Source organism: Pelodiscus sinensis, chromosome 10 (genome assembly GCF_052426305.1).
Source record: "Pelodiscus sinensis isolate ZL-2025 chromosome 10, ASM5242630v1, whole genome shotgun sequence".
NCBI classification, from domain to species: Eukaryota; Metazoa; Chordata; order Testudines; family Trionychidae; genus Pelodiscus; species Pelodiscus sinensis.
Window position 1 is genome coordinate 56,546,182 of NC_143061.1, and position 27,034 is coordinate 56,573,215.

General features: G+C 53.1%; 1 protein-coding gene across 3 annotated transcripts in view; it reads right to left on the reverse strand.

Annotated features, from left to right (window-relative positions):
* Positions 1-9,293: 9,293 nt before the first annotated feature.
* Positions 9,294-27,034, reverse strand: part of PPP1R7 (protein phosphatase 1 regulatory subunit 7) — a 28,699-nt gene continuing 10,958 nt past the window's right edge. For all 3 annotated transcript variants that reach the window (XM_075914549.2, XM_075914548.2, XM_075914550.2), the window contains 7 exons: positions 26,582-26,647; positions 25,224-25,354; positions 23,939-24,101; positions 18,099-18,215; positions 13,615-13,719; positions 12,472-12,558; positions 9,294-9,669 (listed from right to left, as the gene is read on the reverse strand). In XM_075914549.2, the coding sequence (XP_075770664.1) occupies positions 9,493-9,669; positions 12,472-12,558; positions 13,615-13,719; positions 18,099-18,215; positions 23,939-24,101; positions 25,224-25,354; positions 26,582-26,647 (846 nt within the window). In that variant the 3' untranslated portion in view covers positions 9,294-9,492. The remainder of the gene's footprint in view (positions 9,670-12,471; positions 12,559-13,614; positions 13,720-18,098; positions 18,216-23,938; positions 24,102-25,223; positions 25,355-26,581; positions 26,648-27,034) is intronic.

Below are 27,034 nucleotides of genomic sequence, written 5' to 3' on the forward strand. Positions count from 1 at the left end.
GCAGAGCAGGGCCCAGCCTCTGCCGCCCCAAACCAGCTGTGACGCCAATCGGCAGGAAGGCCTGGAGGAGGCAGGCCTTCCCTGCGTCAGTTACAGCTCCATGCTGGGAGAGGACGTGACCAAACCCCTCAAGAGAAGCGGGTTGGACCACACAGGGCCCCTTGCAGCTGTCCCCTAGTGTGCAGATCAAGTCACTGGCCCCCCCCCCCGCCCTCTGGGGCGCCCCCCAGCCTCTGGTCTGGCCCAGCCCAGGCACAGTCGGGGTAACCGCCTCCTCCCCCACAGAGCAACACAGATGCTCAGCCAGCTCCGCTCTGCACCAGGCACGCAGCCCCCCAGGTGAATGCAGCCTACTCTGTAAGCTCCCATGGAGTCCACCCCCTTCTCAATGAAAGGGAGGGGCACAGTGCTGGCTCCCCCACCCCACTGGGCTTGCTCAGAAGCAAGCGCTCGAGCAAGTGAGGCGGCAGGTGCCAATTCTTCCCCTCAGCGGTTAGGCAGGCTGGGCCTACAGCTTTGGGCAGTTGCTGCCAGGTCTCTTCAAGTGGGGGGAGGGAGGCCATTTCAAAGGCCAGTTAAAGACAAAGCCCGATTGCCCCCCCCCCGCCCCAGATGGGAGCCCTTTGTTTAGACTCCCCGTCCCCCTGGGAATGTACCCCAGGACCAGCTGGCACGGTCACGGCTTTCTGGGACCAACCACAGTTTGGGCTCCCAGGAAAACTAAAATAGTGATAGAAATGCAGCCGGGTTAGTCTGGTGTAGCTGGAACAAACGACAGGACGAGGTAGCACTTTAAAGACTACTTAGTCGTGGGCCAGACCCACTTCCCACGAAAGCTCATCACCTGATAAACCATCTTGTTAGTCTTTAAAGTGCTGCATAGTCCTGGCTTTTGTTTCAGGAAAACTAAAACTATTCATGGGGCCTTGGTCTGAGTACTGAGCCATTATGCTCTTAACTATGGCTAATGGGCCTCATTAGCACCTTTCCAATTAAAACTAGATTTACATCCTACTTCCAACTTCACATGCAAGAATGATACAAGCATAAAAATAGGAGACACACATTCCGCAGACCAACTTTAAAATGTGTGTGTTACATGGTCATTTTGCATAAAACATATTTGGCTATGTATATTTATACTCAGAAGCCAACTTTCAAAAAGCAAGGGAGGGGCTGTGACACTGGTGTCATCCTAAATCAATTCTCCCTGAGGTCTTTGCTGTAATGTGACAGAAGATAAAAGCAGCCAGTATGGAAGCACTGAGCAAGACCCAGGTTTGCAGGCATGGGCGTTACGAGACAACGGGCGGGCGTTACAAGACAGGGTGGGCATGGGTGTTACAAGACAGCGGGCTGGCGTTATGACACAGAGGGCGGCCATGGGCGGTATGAGACAGCTGGAGGGCGTTACGAGGCAGCGGGCGGGCGGGGGCATTACGAGGCAGCGGGCGGGCGGTGGCGTTACGAGGCAGCGGGCGGGCGTTATGACACAGAGGGCGGCCATGGGCGGTATGAGACAGCTGGAGGGCGTTACGAGGCAGCGGGCGGGCGGGGGCGTTACGAGGCAGTGGGCGGGCGGGGGCGTTACGAGGCAGCGGGCTGGCGTTACGAGGCAGCGGGCGGGCGGGGGCGTTACGAGGCAGCGGGCGGGCGGGGGCGTTACGAGGCAGCGGGCGGGCGGGGGCGGGGCAGCGGGCGGGCGGGGGCGTTACGAGGCAGCGGGCGGGCGGGGGCGTTACTAGAAGCCCCCTAAGAAGGGAGTGAGGCTTGGACGGTTTGGGCCAGTTCTACGTAGCACACCGATTAGGGAGCCGCGCAAGCATCAGCAGCTCACTACAGCCCTGGAGGCAGGGCCGTGGTACCAGTCCCATTTCATAGATAGGACTGGGTCCCAGAGAGACTGACTAGGCTCAAACAGTACGTCTGGCAGAGCTAGACAAACTCAGCTCTTGCGTCCCAGAGCGGTAAGCACGAGCCCAGCCTTCCACCCTATGCCGTGCAGTCAGCCCCTTACCTCCTCCTGCGGCCGGATTGGCCAGTTCTGATGTTGTCATCTGTGATATCATAATGCAGGGGAAATGAAACATGCCATTAGGGGAACTAATCGACACTGAAGCCATCAGAGCACGATTGGAACGTGGCTCTCACACATCAGAGAGGGGAAGTCCAACCTGCTCTTGGCAAAATCTACAGGTGTCGCCTCGCTGGTCTTTAACGGGACCCTCGATCCGGATCGCATGCTCCTGCCGAAAAGGAACAGGGCAGGGCCAGGAAAGTTGGAGGAAGCAGATTTCACTGTAGCTGGGAAGCAGGATGTGCCGCTCACTAGGACAGGAGCAAGGCCATGCACCTCTCTCCTAAGCTCTGCGTGGCCCAGGGGGTTGGGGCGGTGCCCCGTCACAAGTTCCGGCTGCCCCTTGGTGACTCCCTCGCAGCACGGCATGGACAGAATCACGTCTCAGGGATTCCTTGGTCCACTGTCGCCTTTTGGGCACCCCCCCACCCCGGGGCTCCGCTTCAAAGGCCTCTGAACTGAACACAGTCCACCTAGCGACAGCGGGAGAGAGGAAGAGTCGTCCTGTCCATCCACGGCTCTGCCAACAGGAGTAACATCTCCACCCTCCCCTTCGCTGGCCGCCGCCCAAAGAGCAGGGAGCTGGTCACCTGCGAGAAGGGCTGGAGATGAGGCCAGTAAAATCAGGCTATGCCAGTTGGTGTCTACGTGTCTGGGTGCCTCTTACAAGCTTGAGGCGGGAGTGGAGGACAGTTCCAGAAGGCTATCTGGAAGGGGTGAGTCCTGCAGAGGGGAATAGGCCCCATCTGTTGACCTCTCAGGTGGATGCGTGGCTGACATGCTTGGTGAGGACAGACGACACATGCTGACCGGTGGGGAGGGGAGAGGCATGATGGGGCCTCCAGCTGCTGGGAAGAGGACTTTTCCTCTTCATTCTGAGCACAGGTGGAAGGGAACCTCGTGTTCCCTTTGGGCACATCACAAAGCTGCCTGCAGACGTAGGACCGACAATGGGGGTGAGCCTCACGTCCTCTCCACTCCAGCAGCTGCCCGTGGACAGTGAACAGGAGCCTCCTCATGCTGCCCTGAAATGGCGCTCTCCATCTCCACACCTAGCTGGCCACTGAAACACTTAGAGGTGCCAATCAGTGACCGTTACAAGCATGGAACTGGATGGCTCTGTGGGCTTGCTAAAAGGAGGCAGAGCCTGGCACCTCCTTGTGCGGGTTCAAAACCCACTCGAGTTGGCACTAGCCAGTTATTCCCATAAGTGTTACAGTTTTACACCTTCCACTTGCTCCACACTTTTTCAAGCAAGCTCCCTCCAGCTGCCTCTCATACTTATGGAGAATTTCCCATAAATCCCTGCAAACCTACCTCATTATCCCTGTCCCCCCTCCCCCCACTTTATGAAAATTGGCTTGAGTAAGAATACACACAACTGGCAGACGTGTTAGGCAAAGTGCATCATGTAATGGGCCCTTTTTCAAGTAACGAGCTGCTGAATATGTATATTCTATTTCTGTGTATGTATCATTCTGGCATGAGACATTGGGAACATGAACTGCCAACCTGTTTTATTAATCTAAGTCTTCTAGTGAAAGCCATTGGTGGTACTCAAAAAGACCATGCCACCTGCTGGGTCCAAGAAAGACATGTGATCATGGCACCTGGTGCTGGACTCTATCTTGAATCTGGTATTTTCCCCATGTGGAGGAGAATCGTAGAATACTGGGACTGGAAGGGACCTCGAGAGGTCATCAAGTCCAGTCCCCTGCCCTCATGGCAGGACCAAATACTGCCTAGACCATCCCTGATAGACATTTATCCAACCTACTCTTCAATATCTCCAGAGAGGGAGATTCCACCACCTCCCTGGGCAATTTATTCCAGTGTTTAACCACCCTGACAGTTAGGAACTTTTTCCTAATGTCCAACCTAAACCTCCCTTGCTGCAGTTTAACCCCATTGCTTCTTGTTCTATCCTCAGAGGCCAAGGAGAACAAGTTTTCTCCCTCCTCCTTATGACACCCTTTTAGATACCTGAAAACGGCTCTCATGTCCCCCCTCAGTCTTCTTTTCTAAACTAATCAAACCCAATTCTTTCAGCCTTCCTTCATAGCTCATGTTCTCTAGACCTTTAATCATTCTTGTTGCTCTTTTCTGGACCCTCTCCAGTTTCTCCACATCTTTCTTGAAATGCAGTGCCCAGAACTGGACACAATACTCCAACTGAGGCCTTACCAGGGCAGAGTAGAGCTGAAGAATGACTTCTCATGTCTTGCTCACAACACACCTGTTAATGCATCCCAGAATCATGTTTGCTTTTTTTGCAACAGCATCACACTGACGACTCATATTCAGCTTATGGTCCACTATAACCCCTAGATCCCTTTCTGCCGTACTCCTTCCCAGACGGTCGCTTCCCATTCTGTATGTGTGAAACTGATTGTTCCTTCCTAAGTGGAGCACTTTGCATTTGTTTTATTAAACTTCATCCTATTTACCTCAGACCGTTTCTCCAATTTGTCCAGGTCATTTTGAATTATGACCCTATCCTCCAGATTAGTCACAACCCCTCCCAGCTTGGTATCATCTGCAAACTTAATAAGCGTACTTTCTATACCATATCTAAATCATTGATGAAGGTATTGAACAGAGCCGGTCCCAAAACAGACCCCTGCAGAACCCCACTTGTTATACCTTTCCAGCAGGATTGTGAACCATGAATAACTACTCTCTGAGTACAGTTATCCAGCCAGTTATGCACCCACCTTATAGTAGCCCCATCTAAGTTGTATTTGCCTAGTTTATTGATAAAATATCATGTGAGACCATATCAAATGCCTTACTAAAGTCTAGGTCTACCACATCCACCGCTTCTCCCTTATCCACAAGACTCATTATCCTATCAAAGAAAGCTATCAGATTGGTTTGACATGTTTTGTTCTTTACAAATCCATGCTGGCTGTTCCTTATCACCTTGCCACCTTCCAAGTGTTTGTAGATGATTTCCTTAATTACTTGCTCCATTATCTTCCCTGGCACAGAAGTTAAACTAACTGGTCTGTAGTTTCCTGGGTTGTTCTTATTTCCCTTTTTATAAATGGGCACTATATTTGCCCTTTTCCAGTCTTCTGGAATCTCTTGTCTCCCCTGATTTTCCAAAGATGATAAAGGAGGTATCTGAGCCTCTAGCTATCAGCTCCTTGAGTATTCTAGGATGCATTTTATCAGGCCCTGGTGACTTGTAGGCATCTAACTTTTCTAGGTGATTTTTAACTTGTTCTTTATTTATTTTATCGTCTAAACTTCCCCCCTTCCCACTATCATTCCCTATGTTAGGCATTCCTTCAGACTTCTCGGTGAAGACCGAAACAAAGAAGTCATTGAGCATTTCTGCCATTTCTAAGTTTCCTGTTACTGTTTCTCCCTCCTCACTGAGCAGTGGGCCTACCCTCTCCTTGGTCTTCCACTTGCTTCTAATGTATTTATAAAAAGTCGTCTTGTTTCCCTTTTTCCCCCCCGTAGCTAGTTTGAGCTCATTTTGTGCCTTTGCCTTTCTAATCTTGCCCCTGCATTCCTATGTTGTTTGCCTATATTCACCCTTTGTAATTTGTCCTACTTTCCATTTTTGATATGACTCCCTTTTTATTTTTAGATCATGCAAGATCTCGTGGTGAAGCCAAGGCGGTCTTTTGCCATATTTTCTATCTTTCTGACATGGCGGAATAGCTTGCTTTTGGGCCCTTAACAATGTCCCTTTGAAAAACTGCCAACTCTCCTCAGTGGTTTTTCCCCCTTAGTCTTGATTCCCATGGGACCTTACCGATCCAGCTCTCTGAGCTTATCAAAATCCGCCTTCCTGAAATCCATTGTCTCTGTTTTTCTGTTCTCCCTTCTATCCTTCCTTAGAATTGTGAACTCTAGGATTTCATGATCACTTTCACCCAAGCTGCCTTCCACTTTCAAATTCTCAACCAGTTCCTCCCTATTTGTTAGGATCAAATCTAGAACAGCTTCCCCCGGTAGCTTTTTCAACCTTCTGAAATAAAAAGTTGTCTCCAATGCAGCCCAAGAACTTATTGGATAGTCTGTGCCCCACTGTGTTATTTTCCCAACATATATCTGGACAGTTGAAGTCCCCCATCACCACCAAATCTTGGGCTTTGGATGATTTTGTTAGTGGTTTTAAAAAAAAGCCTCACCCACTTCTTCCACCTGGGTAGTGGCCTCTGGTAGACTCCTAGCATGACAACACCCTTGTTTTTAATCCCTTTTAGCCTAACCCAGAGACTCTCAACACTTCCGTCTCCTATGCCCATCTCCACCTCACACCAAGTGTGTTCATTTTTAATATATAAGGCAACACCTCCTCCCTTTTTTCTCTGTCTATCCTTCCTGAGCAAGCTGTATCCTTCTACACAAACATTCCAATCATGTGCTAACTAAGGGGTTCCTACCCTGGGGAAAGTTTATTTAAGAAATGGAAGCCAATCAGCCTTATCTTCAGTTGGCCTTTGAAACAGCCTCCCCACCCTCGGAGGACACACACGAAGAGATCTGGAAACAAACAAAGAACTCCAAGGACACAAGGAGATGTAGACCCAGGCCAGAGAAAAATCAACTCTGTCTTGAAGCATTTTACCTGAAATAAGGAGAAGGGTGAGAAATGTACTTGGAACGATTTCTCTGGGTGTCTTAGGCTTAACTGGTGTGTTTTATTTATTCTGGCTCAGTAACTTGCTTGGTTTTGTCTGTTTTCACCCGCAATCACTTAATTCCTGCTTTGCCTACTTCATAAAAACAGTTTTTTAGGATCAAACCCAGTGCAAATAACTGTTCTGGTGAGGCGGGGTGCACCTCTCTCTTGGGGGGCTGTGTTCATAGGTGCGGTCAAGGCCCGATAGCTGAGCCTGTTCAGAATCTCTGTGTTTGCAGCCCCAGTAGAGGAAAGTCACAGGAGTGACTGTGCAGTGAGGTGACTCCCCTTCTGGGCTGTGAACAACTGGGGCTTTGGTATTAAAAACACTTCCCTCTCACTGGCTCTGTCAATGCCGTGCGCCAGGAGCCCACCTGAGAAATGCAGTACCAAAGCCAAAGGGACCGGGTAGAAAGAACCATTGTTAAAGATACACCCACGCAGTCAGAATTCAGTCACGAACAGACTGCCAAACAGGTCATTCCCACGCACAGGGGGTGTCTCGCAGCCGCTGCTTTGCACAGATTCACACACATTCCATTTCTACGCTAGCCTGGCGGAGGCCGTGCCTACTTCACTGCATCTTACTGGGAAAGAAAAGGCCTATAAACATTGTAAACGTACTGCACGGGGCATTCACTAACCAATTTCACAGTCAGACACAAAGAAGCTAAATGTACCAGCTCAGATGGCCAAGGCAATAGGGTAAACAAAGGCAGCTGTGAATGAGAGTCACATGTCTGTATTTCATAGGAACCAGGATATGATTCATGATGCAAATATTGACAGATGGAGAATGACACCAAATTCCTACCTTCCTGATCAAGAAACTGAAAGCAGCTTGGAGCAAGTACTGCGCCTGCCTCACACATTCACTTAGCTCTTCACTCAGCTGGTGTCTGACTGGCCTCCTACTTGGAATTGTAACTCACAGGCCCTACTTGGAAATAAACACTACCCCAACCAGAAAATTCAGGGCCTGTCTACGTGAAAGCCAGGCTGGGCCAGTGTGCCCGCCACATCCACTTACAGCCCTTCTGGCTTCAGGGACCATTGAAAAGCTTGTGCAAAAGGTCACAGGTGGCAGAGCTGCAAACGAGGTTTGGTAAGTTCTTGCTACTGGTGACAACCAGGGAATTAAGAGACCAAAACCAACAAATGCTCCTCTGGATGGGGAAAGGAACCTGTAATGAAAGGTCCGGTTGCTTGCAAGATGCTCAGACACCACGAAGGCGAGGTGTACAAAACACAGCAGAAGCAGTGAGAATACCTACCTCCCTCTTCTAGGATTCCTCCCTTCCATAACCCTCCTCTGCTTTACACAGGTCAGAAGCGGGAAAGAGAGCTCCAGTGTGGCATTATCTACTAGATATCTGAGAGTTTGTGCAGCTGTCTGTCTGCAGGCCCATCCACCTGAAGTCCGCTTGTTCAAGCGCTCCTCCTGAACAGTGAGCGCATGGAGCCCCCAACTCAGTCTGCAGCTTCCTCTTAACTAAAGCAAGGCCAGGGTTCGGCTGTGCCAGGACAATGGGATGTGTCTGGACTGGGCTTGCTCCCCGTCCAACGGAGCTAGCCGGGACAATTCTACGCCTGAATGACCATCGGGAGCAGCAAGTCAGTCGAGGGCCACACACAAGGGAGAAGCCCCCCAACCCTTGCTGACCTGGCCCTCACAGATGTGGGCCCCACTGAGGCAGGAAGACCCTCTCCTCGCCCTCCTCGAGTTCAGTGCTCAGGAGCAGACCGCAGGTGGGGGGTCAGCAGCAGGAGGGGACAGGGCATTGGGGGATGCTGAAGAGGCCTTTAGTTGAACACAAAAGCCGCCCCTCTCGCAGAGCTCCGCCTGCCTCTGTGGGCCCGGCCGGGAGTTGCCACGCACACGCTGAGCTGCATTTTGAGATGGCTAATTCCGGGGAAAGTCATGAGACTCCGTAAATCACAAATGTGGTGGAAGTAGTGTCAGACACTGACGTAGGCCTCTTCAGATTCATGGTCCCTCTCCCCCTCGCCCAGACACTAGCCTCCAACTCCGCAGCGTCCAACCAGTTCTGAAGCAGTGGCCTCTGTAAGTGGCTACTAGCCACACTGTTCAAGCCAACTAGCCACATATGGCTACGGTGTTGGACACCACGGCTCTGGCTCTTTCCCACCCACCTCCTCATGCCTTGCTCACGGTGGCAGCATGGAAAGGGATAGCTTCCACATCACCAGAGCAGCTCATCCATCTGCCCTCACACATCCTGCTTAGCTCAGCCTTGTTTTCGAGTGAGGGTGGTTTAATGCAGGTTTTTAGGCAATATTGCAGCCAGGGCGTGCTTCTCTGAGAAAGAGCCGAGAGGATGGAAAGTCTAGGCGAGGGCAGGAGTGCCAACACAGACCAGTACCTTCGTAGGGTTCTCCCCCCACAGCAAAAACTGACACTATTCACAGGGGTGCTACTGACCTGAAAACGTCACTCCCAGAACCAATATGGTTACCTGATTCTGAGTCAAGAGACGTGGCTGGCTCCAGACCGAACACAGAAGCTTGCTGACAAAATGCCCAATATAAACAAACACTGGTGCAACCGGGAAATGGTGTGTTACGATTTAATAATAATCATACTATTTCAAAACCAACAAGAGAGTGCGCTGTACACAAGATCTGATACTCAGTGCTTGTTACTGGCCGTCTGCTCTGGGCCAGTGTACTGTAGACTCGGGTGGTGGGAAGTGGATTAAAAACCCAGCTGGGACATTTCTCCAAGGCGGGAGGAGAGGGGCAGGTCAGAGGTTCAGAATCGGACAAACGTGGCATCAATCTGCCGGACGGACGGGAGCGCCAGCATGATTTTGCGCCGGTACTGAGGATCCTTCTGCAGGGGGTTTCTCTCCAGATACACGGTTTCCAAATTCTTGGCTCCCTTCAGCTCGTCCAGGTCGCTCCAGCTCTCAATGAGATTGTCATTCATCTGTGAAGCACACACACAGTCCCAGCAAAGCTTCCTTACTGAGCACATAACCCAGACAGACAGTGCTCACCAGGAGTCACCTGTTCCAAGAGCTGCACGATTTCCAGCCAGCCCCTCAGCGGGAAGCCTCGATGAGCCTTCCCAGCCCCCGCTCCTTCACTGACACCCACCACCGTGCCCGCCCCTTGCACCGAATAACCACAATTCAGCCTGAACGGCTGCCACATACCTGGCCTGTTTACACGGTCCAGAGACGGCACCTCCTGGATCTCTCGCCTGCTGCACCCCATAGCAAAGCTTCCCTCCCTCCTGGCGTCTCCTGCCAGCTCTGCGGTTCTGGCCCCGAGGGTCCCCTTTGCTACTGCCCCCTACTGACAGGGCAAAGCTTGAGCTCCCCAGTCTAAGGGCCCCGCCCTGCCCCAGGCAGGACACTCCCCCGGGGGTGGAAACGCTGAGCCACACGTCAGCTGGTTCTCTCTCCCTGACTCCCAGCCTAAGGCCTGCTCAGATCCGAGTGCCCTCTACAGCGAAGGCCTCGTACCTCCCACTGCAGCCAGACCTGCACCGGGCTAGCTGGCCTCCACAGCTGGGCTCCTTGCTGCTCAGAAGCCACTGCGAGGCAGGAGGGCTTCCACGGCACAGGCTCCCTGCATGCAACTGCAGGCTGGCGGGGGGGATCCCACATTTGCTGCTGGCCGAGTCCCAGTGCGGGTGTCAGAGGAAGGGAGGAGCGTTACCATGCAGCCAGTGCGCAAGCTCCAGCTCTCCCTCGCTCCTGCAAGCGGAGCTGGAAGGCGCAGCAGCAACACGTAAGGGAGCGGACCTCTGCAGCGCGCTGCTCCCCACGCGGGCGGGGCCCTGTCCGAGCTGGGGGGCACCCTGCTCTACTGCATCCCGCTGAAGAACAAACTCCTTTCTTCTCCCACCTCCTGCAAGCCTGGCTCCCCCTCGGGAAGTCCCTGGGGTCCTCTGGCAGAGGGAGAGGGTGCCCCAGCAGACATTCCCAGCCAGAGCAGCAGGGCTGAAGCACGGGGCTTAGAACCGGGCCTGGCGCACGCACTGTTCATTCTGCGTAACTCTGAGCTGACTCAGTTCAAGCTCTACGCAGAGAGCAGGCTGGGGGGGGGTTTCTTTTGGGTTTGGATCAGCTCTGGCTGGTGAAAGTGATTTGGGGCACCACAGACCCCTCCCCCCGCAGATCTGAAACGGCACCCTGGGGAGCCAGGAACAGCCAGAGGGCTGTGAGCTGTGGCAAGGTGCAGCTCCCACGGGACAGCACAAAGCACCCCTAGAGCCACATCCCCTGCTCTGTGCGGCTTGGAAGCTGGTCTCTTTCACCAACCATATCTGGCCCAAGCAAAGGCTTTACCTCACCCACCTTGTGACACACCCTGGTGCACCACAGCAAAACCCACTAAGTGTCAATACCACGTCAGGCTATTCAAGACAAATACCCTCACAGCAGACGAGTCCTCGATTTACCTGTTCATTCACTAGTCCATTTGTAACAGCCCAGGCCAGAAATTCATATCACTGAATTTGGATTCTAAGATTCTCAAGCAGCACTTCCCTGTCGGTACGTTTCAACGGTTACTGATGCACGGGCGCGCATTACCGACCCGAGCGGGCGTGCGGATGCGCTGAAATCAACAGCTCATTTCTGAGTTATCCACAAAGAAACACCCCTGGAGTTTTCAGGTGCTGCACTGTCCCCTGGAGTTGTGGTAAAAAGTTGCTCACATCTGCAATGGTGCGCGGCCAGCCAGGAGCAGCCAGAGGGTTATGGATCTGACAAGATGCAGCTCCCGTGACAGCCTGAAGCCCACCTTGATTTCAGTAGCGGGCTCCTCACAAAGGCCGAGGCCTATAAAAGCAGGGCGCTCCCTTTCCTTCCCGAGGAAGGCAACGCCAGCAGCTGGAGCACCTGCGTCTTCTGGGAGCAAAACCTTGGGCAGGGTCTAGGGACGCGAGAAGAATCGCTCGCGTTCTGCACTTGCAAGCAGTGTGCAGTGTCCCACTTGAAGGGCTGCAGAAGGCCCCTTCGTAGGATGCCGGAGCTCCTTGGCCACGTGGGAACCACAAAGCTAACTAATGCGGCCTCTGAAAGCTCTTGGACAGCGCTTTTCCAGCCCTTGAGCAAGCAGCCTGTCTACTGGATTCTGGCTTGATCTCACGTCCCATTACCTCCCAACCCTGCAGCCAAGGGCTCAGACAGCAAAACGCTCCAAAAGGGAGAAACGTGCCAGAGAGCTGAGACTCATGGCACACCCACGGCAGGGTGGTGAGCCTGCATTAGCAGAGCAAGGGCTGACAGCCCCTCGCTGAACACGTACTCTAGGGTGCGGCTGGAGTACCTGCTCCTCTGTTCAAACTGCTTTCTTCCTGGCACACTGCAGAAAGAAGAGGCAGGGCTTGGCCGGGCCAGGCGCCAGCAGCCAGCGCAGACCAGTCTGATCGTCTGGCCAGCAGGAGCTGAATGCTCCAAGCAGTAACCAGGAACTGACCAGACTGACTCTGCTCTGGCATTGTGGCTCACCGCTGCACCAAGACGCACGGTCTCTGCTTCCATTCCTCTGCCTCAGCGCCACCTCTAACGGCAGAGAAACTGTCCTTCAAAGCAGGGTGACAGCTGGAGCGCAGGGGTGGGCACCCGACCTAACGAAGGGCCTGCGACTCAAACCGGCCACATGAATTCTGCCCCACTCCATGCAGACAGGGAAGGAGAAAAGGGGCTTTTCCAAGGAGACACTCGGGTGGAACTGGAACTGGCACTGCAGAGCGATCAGCCCGGCCGGTACTTACCCAGAACTCCTGGAGCTCCGTTAGATGGCTGACATTTTCAATCTTTTTGATCCTATTGGATGCAATGTCCAGCATTGTAAGTTTGTTCTAAAACAAGCAAACAACAACGTTACCCTCCGCTGCCCTGCTCTGATCCCCAGGGCTGAGAACTGGGAGCAGCACAGGTGGCACCTCTGCCCGCTGGCTCTAGGGTTAGCTAGCAACAGCGCAACTGGCAAAGCAGGTGCCAATTCAAAAGGTGATGGGGCACAGGGCTTGCTAACAAGGAGCCCCAGCTGCTGCATGCCGGGCTCCCACTCCCCTAGCCCCTTTTCCTCTCCATCCCCCATTCCCCACCCCAGTGCTCACTGTGCCACAGGAAAACAGCCAGGCTCCCAGCCAGCACACAGAAGGGGAGCACAACTGGCACTAGGACCCCAGCTGCCAGAGTGGGCAGCTGTGTACTTACAGAAATGGGGGGGTTGCAATGGCACAAGCCCTTGTCTCACCTCTGCTGTGGGGAGGGAAATCGACCCCCCCCAAAACTGCACATGATCATCCTGCCCCCCCTTCCCTTCGCTTCCCTGTTGCCTTCTGCAGGCGGGCGGGCAGGCAGGACCCCCCCCCCATAGAAATATGCAGGTGACCTGATCTCCACGGGCGGCTCACATCGCCACCTACTGGTTACAGGGCATGGAAGCATCACCGCCCCCCCCAGGGCAATCCAAGGCAGAACTACAGCGAGGTGGCTGGATTTAAAGAGCAGGACAGCAGGGTTTGCCTCTCCGGACCTCTGACCACTCAGCCATTTCTGGAGCCTTGGCGAGGCACTCCCAGCTACCGCCTGCGGGTCCCATTCCGCTGGCCACGCGCCTTAGGCCTCCCTGCGCTACTTACCAGTCCGATTGTTCCAGTAAGAGCTTGCAGGCTCCCTCTAGCTAGTCCAGACTGACTGGGAAACATGCATGTTCCCAGACAGAAAAGGAGGCAGCTCAGGCTGCTCTGTTCTTTCAGCGTAACACAGTCTACACAGGTTTCCAAGAAGCTCTGCTTTCCTTGGGTAACTCAAGGAAAACAGGAACTTCTCGGCAACACCCAGGACAGACAAGCCCAGCCACTCTCGAAGCACTGGGAGGCCTTGAGGAACGCTAACAAGATGCTCACATTGTTCTCCAGTCCCTCGAGGACTTCTACGCCGTTGTGGCTAAGGTACAACTCACGGAGATTCACCAGGTTCTGCAGACCCTCGATCTTGGTCAGCCGGTTGCTCTGAAATTGTATGGGAGGGAGTGAAAGTCCAGGCCAAAGAAATGAACCCAGAGTGAACTCTTACACAAGAAAAACATCTCAAGAACCTTTCTACAGAGCACAGATCATTTGGACAAAAACCAGAGCACATGGGAAGGCAGGATTTTGCCTGTTGCAGAGGAAGGAACTGCACAGCACTGTACTTGATGGATCTGGGACACTCAATTGCTTTGAAACTTGTGTAGCCAACTCTCAAGCAAGTTCCAGGTGAGCCAGAGTCCCTTCAAACCTGCAGGATCTCAGATTCTGTCCCTACTTCTGACAGCTGCAGCCCTGGAGGCCTTCTCTGATTAGCCCCTTTAGAAGACCAGGCCCAGTTGCCAACAGCACTCATTGAGATTGCACTTGACCAGCTAGAGAAGAGGAAGATGTAGCAGCTGTAAACAAAGGCCCAATACATCTGTTATGCACTTCCTGGTCTGTCATACAACTAGGCTTTTACTGGCAGTCAGATACTGTGAGCATGAATGCCTGCCCATTGTACCACTAGCTGGAACCTGTGTGCAGAGGAAGGGCTGACCCAGACGAAGGCTTTAGTAGAGCTGCTTTGGGACCAAACTTAACAAATTGGTAATAAGAGAAATGAGTCATCAGGGCCAGACAGCATTTATCCACCCAGGAACTCCAATGTGAAACGGGAGCCCTACTACCTGGAGCTTGCAGCCTATCGTGCACCAGTGGCTGAGCCAGATGTTTGGAGGATAGTGAAGGGGCCATCCAATTTTGAAAAAAGGTGACCCCAGCAGTTACAGGTCCATAACCCTAACACCAGTATCAGGCAAGCTGATCGGCACAGAATCACCAGGTATGCGGATGGAAGGATTTGTTGGGGAAGAGTCCACATGGATTTTGTAAAGGGAAGTCAGGCCTCACCAACCTACTCGACCTCTGTAAGGGGGTCAACAAGCCTGTGGCAAGGGGAGCCTGTGGACATGGGGAGGGACCTTGTCAAAAGCTTTACACTAAAGGCTCTTAAGCACAGTCAGCTGTCATGGGGCAAGGGGGACAGTCCTCCCATGGATTACAAACTGGTTACAAGACAGGAAACAAAGGGTAGGAATACATGGAAATTCTCTACATTCTGGAAAGCAGCCAAGTAGTGACCCCAGCAGGCCATGCTGGGCCCAGTCCTATTCAACATTCATAAATGGTCAGGCAAAAAGGGTAGACATTAACTTGGCCCAATTCGCAAAGGACACAAAAACTACTCAAGATACTTAAGTCACAAGCAGACTGAAGAGCTACAAAAGGATCTCACAGAACTAGGTAACTGGGCAACAAAAAGGCAGATGAAATACAATATTGATAAATGCAAAGTAGTGCCCATTGGAAAACAATCCCAATTATACATATAAAAGGGTGGGGCTTAAATTAGCGGTTACCATTCGAGAAAGATCTTGGAGTCATTGTGGATAGTTCTCTGAAAATACCCACTCAATGTACAGCAGCAATCGAGAAAGGTACAAGAATGCTGGGAATTCGTTAGGGGACAGATAACAAGATAGAACACATCTTATTGCTGCTATAGAAATGCATGGTATGCCCACATCTTGAATACAGGCAGTCCCCGGGTTACGTACAAGATAGGGACTGTAGGTTTGTTCTTAAGTTGAATCTATATGTAAATCGGAACTGGCGTCCAGATTCAGCCGCTGCTGAAACTGACCAGCAGCGGCTGAATCAGGACCTGGGCCAGAGCAGCTGGGGTGCTGCCGGGTTGGTCCAGTAGTGCCCAGAGCGGCGCTGCAGAACCAATCGGCAGCGCCCCAGCTGCTCTGCCCCAGGGTCCAAAACAAAAGCCTGGTCTGCTGGGGGGGGGGGGGGGGCACACTAGCTGCGCCTCCCCCCCCCCCCCCAGCAGACCAGGGACACGGGGAGCAGAGCCGCAGCGGCAGTGGGGTGCCGCGCCTCTGAGGCTTTGCCAGAGCAAAGCCTCAGAGGCGCGGGACCCCGCCGCGGCTGCAGCTTCAGTCCCGGTGCCTGTGGTCTGCTGGGGACGGTCCCCAGCAGACCACAGGCACCGGGACTGAAGCGGCAGCAGCGGCGGGTTCCTGCGCTTCTGAGGCTTTGCTCTGGCAAAGCCTCAGAAGCGCGGGAACCCGCCCGGTGCCCCTGGTGTGCTGGAGACGGTCTCCAGCAGACCAGGGGCACCGGAGCAGCTTACGAACGGGGCTCTCGCCCCGGAGCTCGCAGGTAGCAATCCGCCACCTCGACCTCCGGGGCGAGAAAGCCCCGTTCGTAAGTGCGGATCCGACATAAGTCGGATCCGCGTAAGTTGGGGACTGCCTGTACTGGGTGCCGATTTACTTTAAAATGGTAACCGGTTAACCGCTAGGTTTGACTGCTTAACCTTGTATTAGGAAAAGGAGCAAATACCACTTCCTTATTTACTTTCTCCACACCAGTCATGATTGTATAGACCTCGGTCATAGCTCCTATTAGGCATCTCTTTTCCAAACTGAAAAGGCCGTCATCCTACTATCTCCTCGTCTGGCAGCCATTTCGTACTAATAGTCATTTGTGTTGCTCTTTTATGTACCTTTCTCTGGTCCCAATGTGTATTTTTGAGATGGAGCAATCACATCTGCACTAGGCATATAAAGGCTTAACCGGTTAACCAGTTACCTTATCGGGTGATGCTTATGGGTAACCGGTTAACTGGCAGCAGCTGGGCTGGAGAGGTGAAGCAGGTCAGGTACAGCCCACACGTGAAGAAAGCAGGCAAGGAAGTGCTGTTTACTCCTTCTGATATCACAAGAGCTAGGGGATCACCAAATGACATTAAGAAGCAGTAGGGTTATATCAAAAGGAAACATTTTGACATTTGTCAAAGGAGACACTTGTCTAGAGAACATGACCTATGAGGGAAGGCTGAAAGAATTGGGTTTGTTTAGTTTAGAAAAGAGAAGACTGAGGGGGGACTTGATGGCAGTTTTCAAGTATCTAAAAGGGTGTCATAAGGAGGAGGGAGAAAACTTGTTCATCTTGGCCTCTGAGGACAGGACAAGCAGCAATGGGGTTAAACTGCAGCAAGGGAGGTTTAGGTTGGACATTAGGAAAAAGTTCCTAACTGTCAGGGTGGTCAAACACTGGAATAAATTGCCCAGGGAGGTTGTGGAATCCCCATCTGTGGAGATATTTAAGAGCAGGTTAGATAAATGTCTATCAGGGATGGTCTAGACCATGGGTTCTCAAATTGGGGGGCATGAAGAAATTCCGGGGGGAGGGGGCACAATGCAACCCAGCTACCCCCCCCCCTCCAAGTTTTGCTGCTATTTGTGTTTTTGGCCCCGGTCAGTTTTTTTTTGGTTAACAAGTTTTGCTGCTTTTTTTTTGTTTGGGGGGGGGGGGGGGGGGGGGTGCGCGTGATGCAGAAAATTTTGGGAACCACTGGTCTAAACAGTACTGGGTCCTGCCATGGGGGCAGGGGACTGGACTCGACCTCTCGAGGTCCCTTCCAGTCCTAGTATTCTAGGATTTCTTCACCGTAACACACAGCCAACCTGTGGAGCGCTCTGCCAAGGGGAGCTGTGAAGGTCAAGACATTAACAGGGCTCAACGAAGAGCTAGATAAGCTCATGGAGGACAGGTCCACCAATGGCTCTTAGCCGGATGGGCAGGGACGGTGTCCTGAGCCCCTGTGCCGGGACGGGGAAAGGACGACCAGGATTAGATCACTCTGTTCATTCCCTGTGGGGCACCTGGCACTGGCCACTGGCGGAGAACAGGAGACTGAGCCAGATGCCTGGCTGGTCTGCCCTGCCATGGCTGTTCTTCCGCTCACCGGCTTTTCACTACTTGCATTAGCGCTGCATGTTAGAAGGGAGACACTTGGTGTCAAACGGCAGCGCTGTTGGGGAGAGGAGAGCTCTTCCACAGCTGCAGCAAGGGGAAAGCAGTCCTTCCGGCGCTGCTGCTGGGCCAGGGGTGTCACCGTCAGTGCTTCATTTGTGCTAGGGCTTGCCAGGGCTCAGCCCCGGCACCTGTAGCCTGGGGGGGGTGGGGGGGTGTCCATAACCCTGGCTCCTCTGGGCCCATTATGAAAGTAAAAAACCTGCTTGCTCCTCAGCGCCTTTCATTACACAGCAAGGACTGGTCAGCCTGATTGATTCTCAACAGGAGCTAGTAACGCTCATCTCAGCCCAAGCGGTCCCCCCCCACCAGCGTGGGAAGAGACACCCATCTGATGCACTTATCAACGTGCTGGCGGGTCCAACTGCAAAGGGCATGCCAGAGAGCAGAGCACAGAGCACGCTGCAGCCTTGCGTGGAAAGGAGCACAGCGCTGCTGCGTCAGGCGGCCCTTGCTGAGGCGGCTCGGGGCGCCTGGAGGATCAATACCTGTATACTGAGCACTGTCAAGTTCGTCAGCGCGTCCAAGTTCTGGAGTTTCGTGATTTTGTTCTTTCCCAGGAACAGGCTGTCCAGGCTAGTCAGGCTGTCGATATTCTCAATGGCCTGCGAAGTGACCGAAGGAAGCAGGGTTACTGCTGTGGGCACTGCTCCCAGCCTCCCACGCCACCACCAGACTTGTTTGGACAGCGTTCACATGGATTTTGAAGTAGCCGTTCTTCCACAAGAGTGTGCAGAACTGACCCTCACCCCGTCTCTGGTGGCCTGAGCAAACTTGAACTGGACGGCCCATTAGAAAACCTGCTTTCCTTACATCCGACGCCCAACTGGTGTCAAAAGCAAAGTACAGGACCCTTGCAGCCACCCAGCCTCCTTAGCGCCAGCACTAGCACGGACAGACACTCCTCTGCGGAGGTAGGCTGTGCCCACGAAAGCTCACGATTATATTTATTTGTTGTTAGTCTCTACAGTGCTACAGGCCTACTCATGGTTTTCAAATGGTGGCAGTGCAGCAAGTCAGCCTGATCCATTCAAGCATTCTGCCCTCCTAGGACTCTTCAGATTGGCACTCTTATGCCAGCCCACCCAGCTGTTAGGAGTGTTCCCAAACCTCTTCTGATGGTACAATTGCTCCATGCCCCCTGCCAGCCTGAGTGGGGGTGGAGTCCTGATGGGTCTCACACTCGGTCAGGGAGCCCGGCATGCCTAACGAGGGGCACCAGTCTAGGGAAAGAGCCGATGCTGCAGGAGAGCCACAGTTCTCTTTCTAATCCCCAGAGGAATTGACCAGTCTGAGGAGCAATTTCTCAGAGAGCAGAAGCCGTTAACCCACCTCCTCCCGAGCAAAGAGCGAGCGAGTCCATTTCGAAAACTCTCTGAAGACAAGCACACGAGAGCCAGCCAGCCCAACCGAAGGAGTCTGGACGCCATCGGCCTTGGACTGGCTTTTAACAAGGTCTCTAAGGATGGCAACATTTCCAGTATTGCCAAGAGCACGTCCCATTAACTACTGCGTTCATCTGACAGCCGCGACCCCACGTGGTTTGGCAACACCCAACCCATCAAGGTGGGGCCTGCCTGGGGGGCCAGGAGCAGCACAAATTCCATCAGGCTTTGATGGAACGAGCCAGGAGCGGGAGCTATGAACTCCTGACTCGGCCGTTGTGATGTGTAGCCTGAGGCAAGTCATTCAGCCCGTGGGGAATAAGGACTTTGGTCCATGGGGTGTTTAGTTCCCAATGAGATGGCGCTTTGAAGATGGAAGTACTATCCATGTGTCACATTACTATTAGTGCAGCATGCAGCTACCGAACTGCTGGGGGGGCGGGGAAGGGAATCTCCTCTGGGTGCTAGAAGAGCTGTATCTTGGTTCCTAAGTGGAGGTGTCCAGGAGAGCAGAGGCTGAGAGGGGTGCAGCAGGGGTGCCAAGAGACTCTAAGAAGAGGGGACACAGGCAGGCTTTAAAACAAAAAACCAACTTCAGCACATAAATAACCTCAGCAAATGTGCATGTTCCATTCGGATTAGGTGCCAGATGCTATTGTTGCTTTTCCACATCCTCTCCCTTCTCCCGGTGCCTCCAAGGCATAGACCAGATCAGCCAGACAAGGACCCCGAAATAGCTTAGATCTTCAGGTTAGCAGACTTGAGCAATGAGGGTGTCGGAATTGAAAAGGCTTTTTGAGACGTGCCATGTGGCCGGACAGATAAAACCGCACTTGGGCTATTACACATCCCAGCCTGAGCCCTGCCACTGGCCCTGTTCTTCCAGGGCCTGAGCTGCCTGGCCCTCAAATTCAGCTCAGCAGAGGGAAAACTTGCAGCCAATGCTACAGGTTGAAGCTCCATGGTCCAGGACTTTCTGGTCTGGCAACATCTGTGGCCCAGGAGGCAGCACGCCAGCCGGGGGGGGGGGGGGTCGTCCCTGGAGAGCCCAAGGCCTGGCCTCCCCATGTCCAGCAAACACCCTTGTTTAGGACCACTCAGGCCCCGAGAGTGCTGGACCAGGGAGCTCCAACCTGTCCCTCACTGCAAACTCCCACTGCGGTAACAGGGGAAAAATGCTTAGTGCTCTGGGGATATGCAAGGAGAAGAGACTAGGAGGGAGGGGCTCGCTCTCTGTAAAGCAACAGACGAGACGATTGCTTTAGTGAGACTATTCTAGAACGAGTGCACATGGGAGACATAAGAAGTAGGTCACCCACTAACAAATGCCTGTTGGACTGGGCTTAGGCCAGCCTCAAAACCCACAAGCCACACGCAGCATGACACAAAATACATTTACTTCCCCACCCTGAGCATGGCACTACCAGAGACTCAGCAGCTTTTTCCCTGCTCAATCACAAAGGAGAGTTACTCGAAATCAAGGGCGAATTCTGCAAGGCGTCTGTCACTTGGCTGAAAATCCCGGTGCTCCAGCTATTTGTTCTAATTCACCCTCTGCCAGCAAGCCAGAAAAGCCCCAGCACCAAAAGATGGACATGGCCTTGTTAGAACATGAACTTTCAAAAGGATTCCCGACAGATTTATCCCCAGGAATGCATCCCGCTGTAGAGCACATGGCACAAATGACGCTGCCAAAGAAAGCTACAGCCCTCAAAGGTTCCTACTGCCTAAAATCCAGCAAGGACAGGAGTTATTTCCTTGTGCTTGCCTGGAAGGGGACTTACCACCGTGCTGCAGCATTTAGCTACCTTGGCTAGGGCACTCGGAGAAGTCAGACTTATCAGAGGCCTAGCTGTGCTAAAGGCTGCCCAGCCAGTCCCAGCTTGACCCCAGCAGCTCCAGAGGTCCATGGCAGCCACAAGCTGGGATTAGGGGGCCCGGACTCCCAGCTGGACCCACGGATGGGGGGTCTGGGTAGCCGGCGCTCTGCCACCTGGCCTGTGTGGAAGTTGAGAAGCTCTGCTCTACTGCAGGGAAGCTTTGGAAGTTAGTCTGACATGACCTACCTCCACAGTAAAGGCTTGAAAGCTGTGCGCCTACATTTGAGCTTGCTTTCCCACCGTTCAAGCTCAGGCGAGGAAGTGGGCTTTTCCCACGAAAGCTCACGAAGCTAGGTATGTGTGTGTGCTGGTCTCTGAGGGGCCCAGGACCGGCGGCGGTTTTAATGTTACAGACGAACATGGCTCCCTCCCGCCCGTGTTTGAGTGGTTAGAAGAGACTGTCTGCGGTGGACGAAAGGTGTTAAAATCCAATAATCAGCTAACTGAGTAGACAATGGAATTTCCATCTATTAGTCGATGGGGAGGGAGGGGGCTGCAGCACTGCCGCCCAGCTCCACCCACATTTAAACTGCAGGGAGGTTAGCCCCCCGGGGCCCTGCCGCCCGGCTCCACCCACATTTAAACTCAGGGAGGTTAGCCCCCCGGGACCCCGCCGCCCGGCTCCACCCACATTTAAACTGCAGGGAGGTTAGCCCCCCGGGGCCCTGCCGCCCGGCTCCACCCACATTTAAACTGCAGGGAGGTTAGCCCCCCGGGGCCCTGCCGCCCGGCTCCACCCACATTTAAACTGCAGGGAGGTTAGCCCCCCGGGACCCCGCCGCCCGGCTCCACCACATTTAAACTGCAGGGAGGTTAGCCCCCCGGGGCCCCCCCGCCCGGCTCCACCACATTTAAACTGCAGGGAGGTTAGCCCCCCGGGGCCCCGCCGCCCGGCTCCACCACATTTAAACTGCAGGGAGGTTAGCCCCCCGGGACCCCGCCGCCCGGCTCCACCCACATTTAAACTGCAGGGAGGTTAGCCCCCTGGGGCCCCGCCGCCCGGCTCCACCACATTTAAACTGCAGGGAGGTTAGCCCCCCGGGGCCCCGCCGCCCGGCTCCACCCACATTTAAACTGCAGGGAGGTTAGCCCCCTGGGGCCCCGCCGCCCGGCTCCACCACATTTAAACTGCAGGGAGGTTAGCCCCCTGGGGCCCCGCCGCCCGGCTCCACCACATTTAAACTGCAGGGAGGTTAGCCCCCCGGGGCCCCGCCGCCCGGCTCCACCCACATTTAAACTGCAGGGAGGTTAGCCCCCCGGGGCCCCGCCGCCCGGCTCCACCACATTTAAACTGCAGGGAGGTTAGCCCCCCGGGGCCCTGCCGCCCGGCTCCACCACATTTAAACTGCAGGGAGGTTAGCCCCCCGGGGCCCCGCCGCCCGGCTCCACCACATTTAAACTGCAGGGAGGTTAGCCCCCCGGGGCCCTGCCGCCCGGCTCCACCACATTTAAACTGCAGGGAGGTTAGCCCCCCGGGGCCCCGCCGCCCGGCTCCACCCACATTTAAAAGCAGAGGCACAGTGGAGGACCGAGGAGGGGCAAGCTGAGACAGCTGATTTCTGGCTCGCACTGGTTCCCCATTGTGCCTCTGGTTCCCCTGCCCACCTCCCCTCACCCGCAAACCGAGATGGCGCTGGGGGGAACTGGCTTTTAAGCCAGGTCCCCCTGCACTGGCTCCTGCTTGTCCCCCTTCCCTTGCAGCAAGGGGAGGGAGCGACTAGTTGAGCAGTGTCTCAACTATCCAATAAGCCTAGGTTTATCCGGCAGTTGACTACTTGACTAGTCACTTACATCCCTCCTGCAGACAGGATCTGGCTGCTCCGTTTTCAGTATAAGGACATCTTTCTTTCTCTACCTGGGACTAATTCAACTTGCCCCACACATCCCTATATGCGGGATAGAAGCTAGTCTTACCCACCTACCATGGCAGGGATTAAGAGCCATACAATGAGTTAAGCTGGCTGGATTCCTGCCTGTCGCTCCAGGCCATCTCTGGAAATCCCAATGCAAAGTGTGTGCAGAGTCCAAGATTCAGTCACGTGACTGGCTGCAGCCCCAATGCTGCAGTGTTATTCCCCACACAGTCACCTTTCCCTCCGCTGGGGAGAATTAGAGGGGCTCTCTGTTAGCTGTGAAAGCAAAGCTATCCACTCTAACACGCAAGCCAAGCCCTGTCCACTCTGACACGCAAGCCAAGCCCTATCCACTCTAACGCTCTGCCTAAGGAAAAGGCCAACCATAGGGAAAGGGAGAGAACTGCACCTTAGTTCCATGCAGAGAAACATGTTTCCAAGTAGTTATGGTTAAAAAATCATCAAGAACTCTCCCCACCTCAGATGCTTCCCTTCTTTTCCTGTAACAAATAATGGACCATTTTGGTTGTGTCAAATCCGCTCGATGAGAGCTAACACGCACCCAGAGAAGGCCACAATGAAAGGAAAGCGGCGCGGTTGGATTGTCTCAGACAAGTTCCACTAGGACAGAGCTTTCCCATCTCTAAGATGTACGCAGAACAAGACAGAAGAGACAAGCAGCTGCTCCCTTTCCAGGCTGGTTCTGACCTCATCTCTGGAGACAGGACTGGGGAGTATCCAAAGGACAGAGAGCAAGGATGGGAATTTGGAGAAGACTAAGCTATTCCCTCCCACTCCAAATCTTGCATAGCAGATATTACAGGTACTCCCCTTTTCCTCTAACAGCACGTCCATTCCTTCTCCGTCCCTTCCACAGATAATATTATAATAATAATATATGGAGCAAAACCTATCTCATAGAACTAGAAGTGACCTTGAGAGGTCATTGAGTCCAGTCCCTGCCCTCACAGCAGGACCAAGCACCATCCCTGACAGCTTTGCCCCAGATCCCTAACTGGCCCCTCAAGGACTGAACTCACAACCCTGGGTTTAGAAGGCCAGTGATCAAACCACTGAGCTATCCCTCCCCCCAACCCAGCTGCTTAGATACAACTGAGGCAACCCAGCCACCACTGCTTCTCCGTCTACTTTCCCCACATATAGCAGCTGTTCATTTTGTTTCTGCTATGAGTAGTGCAGTCCTGCCTACCCGGATTCGATTGGATCCCAGCTCCAACATCTGTAACTGCTGTAGGTTGCTCAGGTTCTCAATTTTGCTGATTTTGTTGTTGACCAGGAAGAGTTTTTTCAGCTGGGTGAGCCGGTCTAGTCCTCCAATGTGTCGCAGCAAGTTAAAAGAGATGTCCAGGATCCTGCCATAAGCAAAGCGAACAACGGCCTCATCAATTCAAGGCAAGAGCAGAGAAAGACCATGGAAACGGGCAGCTGCATACATGGGGGAAAGATCTAAAACTAGTTTCCTATAGCCTGGAGCACTGTTAACACACTAAGCTACAGTGAATCAGAAATGGCATTTTGGTTGCCAAATGAGATTCAATACCTACTTAAAACAGGGTCGGAAGAAACAAAGAACTGGCAACACTTTCACATCATCACCTGAATCTAATCCAACAGCAGCATTTCGGCCTCCAATGTAAAAAATTCTATTACAACATGCCTTTCCCAACCCAGTAAGTTCCTATGGGAATTCCTTCTGAAAAGCACCAGATCAAAACCTCTCTTACACACAAGACAGTCTCTAGTTAGGGGTGTTAAAAAAGCAGGTAACTGTGGAACTGCTAAAAAACTCAGCGGTTACATGGTTATATGCACCTGCAACAGCAGCCGGCTCTCTGGGAGCCCATGTGTGCCAGAAGCTGGCTCCCGCTCCCACCCCCACGCTGCTGCATCCGATACATGGGACAGGAGCTTAACGTTAAGCGATAAGCCCAGCTTATAAAACAAGCTGTGTCGCCTTTTGTCTTCCTTGCTTAGCTAGACTGGAAGCTCTTCAGGGCAGGAAGGGTCTCATGCATTTGTACAGTGCCCAGCACAACGGGGTTCTGATCTCACGTGGGGCAGAGGCAACCTCTGTAATGCAAATCCTATTACCAATGGCACCACAGAACCACTCCTCTCTCGAGGAGAAGTCCAATGCCACCCAGCACCGCTCCGGCCACACCTCTCTAGTGCATTTCATTTTTGAATTTAACAGTCAGCCTTCTCCTGCTCCCAAATGCACCCGGAGTAATTGCACCAGGTTAGCGTAAGGCCTAAATGCCCATGAGAAGGTCAGACACTCCTGCATGCGGCTCACACACGGATCTCCTCAAGAAGAGTTTACAGCAGAGAGTGCAGCTTGTGTAGTTAAGGGGTTTGAAATGTCTAAAGATACATTTGGCCTGACAGCCACTTTATAGAAAGCCTGCAGACTGGAGCCACGTTTACTACATCACCCCCCAGTCCTGGTCATTCCCTCCTCACTGGATACTCACTCAAGATCTGTCAGGGCCTCCAAGTTCTCAATCTTCCGAATCTGATTGTCATAGAGATCCAGCTCTCTGAGAGTCTGCAGCTGTTCCAGGTTCTCGATGCACTTAACCAAATTCTGACGCAGACACAGAGTCTGAGCATTCGGGAGAAGTTAAAAAAAGCCACAGGGTGAGAAAAACCTCACAAGACAAAATGCATCTGAAAATGATAATGACCCCTTCCTTGGAGTTACCTTCAGACACTATTTTATAGTTCAGCCCATTATCCTGAGGAGGAGGAAATGCCGATCCAGTTTAAGGCCAAGGGAAGCACAGCCTTGCCAAACACATGGAACAGACACTGTGGCTAGCCCATTAACTCAAGGCCCAGTTCTGCTCCCCCTGAAGTCAATACACATTTCATCATGGACTTCAAGGGTTACAGGCCTCAACCCAAAGAGAGTCATGTTCTACAAGCTGGAGGGGGGCGAGGGCAGATTTCCATTAGCACGTTGAAAGACTGTGCCATGCCACAGACGGGCACAGCAAGGACAAGACACACTGCCTGAAAGGATGGGCCACCACGCAGGAAGAACCCTTGCAATGCTGAAAAAAGCGACACGAGCAGTCCATTTTTCCACCTCTAGTTCTGGTCATAACAGTCCTGCTAGCGCAGGATTTCCCAGCCTATGGGCCGCCATTACACTTCAAAAGGGTCGCCGAGTGTCTCCCCAGGTGGCTCTGCCCTCCCTCCTCCCCCGGTTTTTGAACTGCCCTGGGTCACCAAGTCTTCCTGGATTGTCAAAATGGGTCCCCACCTGGAAAAGGTTGGGAACCGCTGCCAGTGCAAGTATTATAGTGACAAATGCTCTCCAAGGATTTTCAGAAAGCTCTCAAAGTCACCAGGTGACACTGTTAAGCCGTCTTCCAAGTTTGATAGCCTGCAAGCAAGCGTTAGTTTTAGAAGAAATGCTTGCAGCGGTGGGAGGTTTTGGTGGCTCAAGGCTCTGTGAAGAGGCAGCTTTGGGAAGAGGGCAGGAAGCAGTAGGGGAGACTGCTCTCTGCCTCAGAGCCAAGTCCTGAGTAGAGTTAGTGCTGAGCAGAGATTCCTGAAAGAAGGGAGCTGCCTGCACCTCTGTTCCAGGACTGGCAGGTCAGTGTCAATAAAGCAAGTTGCACTTAAAATAAACCTAGATTCCACGTCACTGATTTCCCCCCCCCCGGAAAGCGGACTTACAAGGCCCTACTGTTTGGTGGAGGGCAGTTACATGTGGCTGTGAAGCATGTCTTAAAAGACGGCTGCTCATTAGAATCTCTGCAAGTTCCCAGCCAGAGAAAGACCCATCATACAGGTTGCTTGTACCTTGATGCTCAAGTCTCACCTTCACTTTCTTGAGCACTTCAAATCCCTCGATCTTCCCTATTCGGAAGTGATTCAAGTCAACATCCTGAAAGAGAAGAAAGAGAAGATGGGCTCATCCACTGGCCGTTTAGGATTGAATGTCTTCCAAGTCCAGAATGCAAATGCTGCTTGTGCCTTGCCCTGAAAGTGAGACTGTAGGTTCACAGCATATGAAGACCTCAATAAGACCCGCTCTTCTTACAAAGCTTGCAAAACTCTAGTCTTGCAGGCAACTGTGCCATTAAATATATGGGAGAGCTTGGGTTTGTTGCCGAAGATGGCCTGCCTGCCTAGAGCTGAAAAGGTGTCAACTAGAGAAAATTTTAGCGGTCATAGCAATCTGCGCATGTTTGGGTCATTTAATGGAAGGGAAATTTTTTGAATGATCTCATGCAGATAAAGTGCTACTTCTACTAGGTAGAGCCAGGTACAG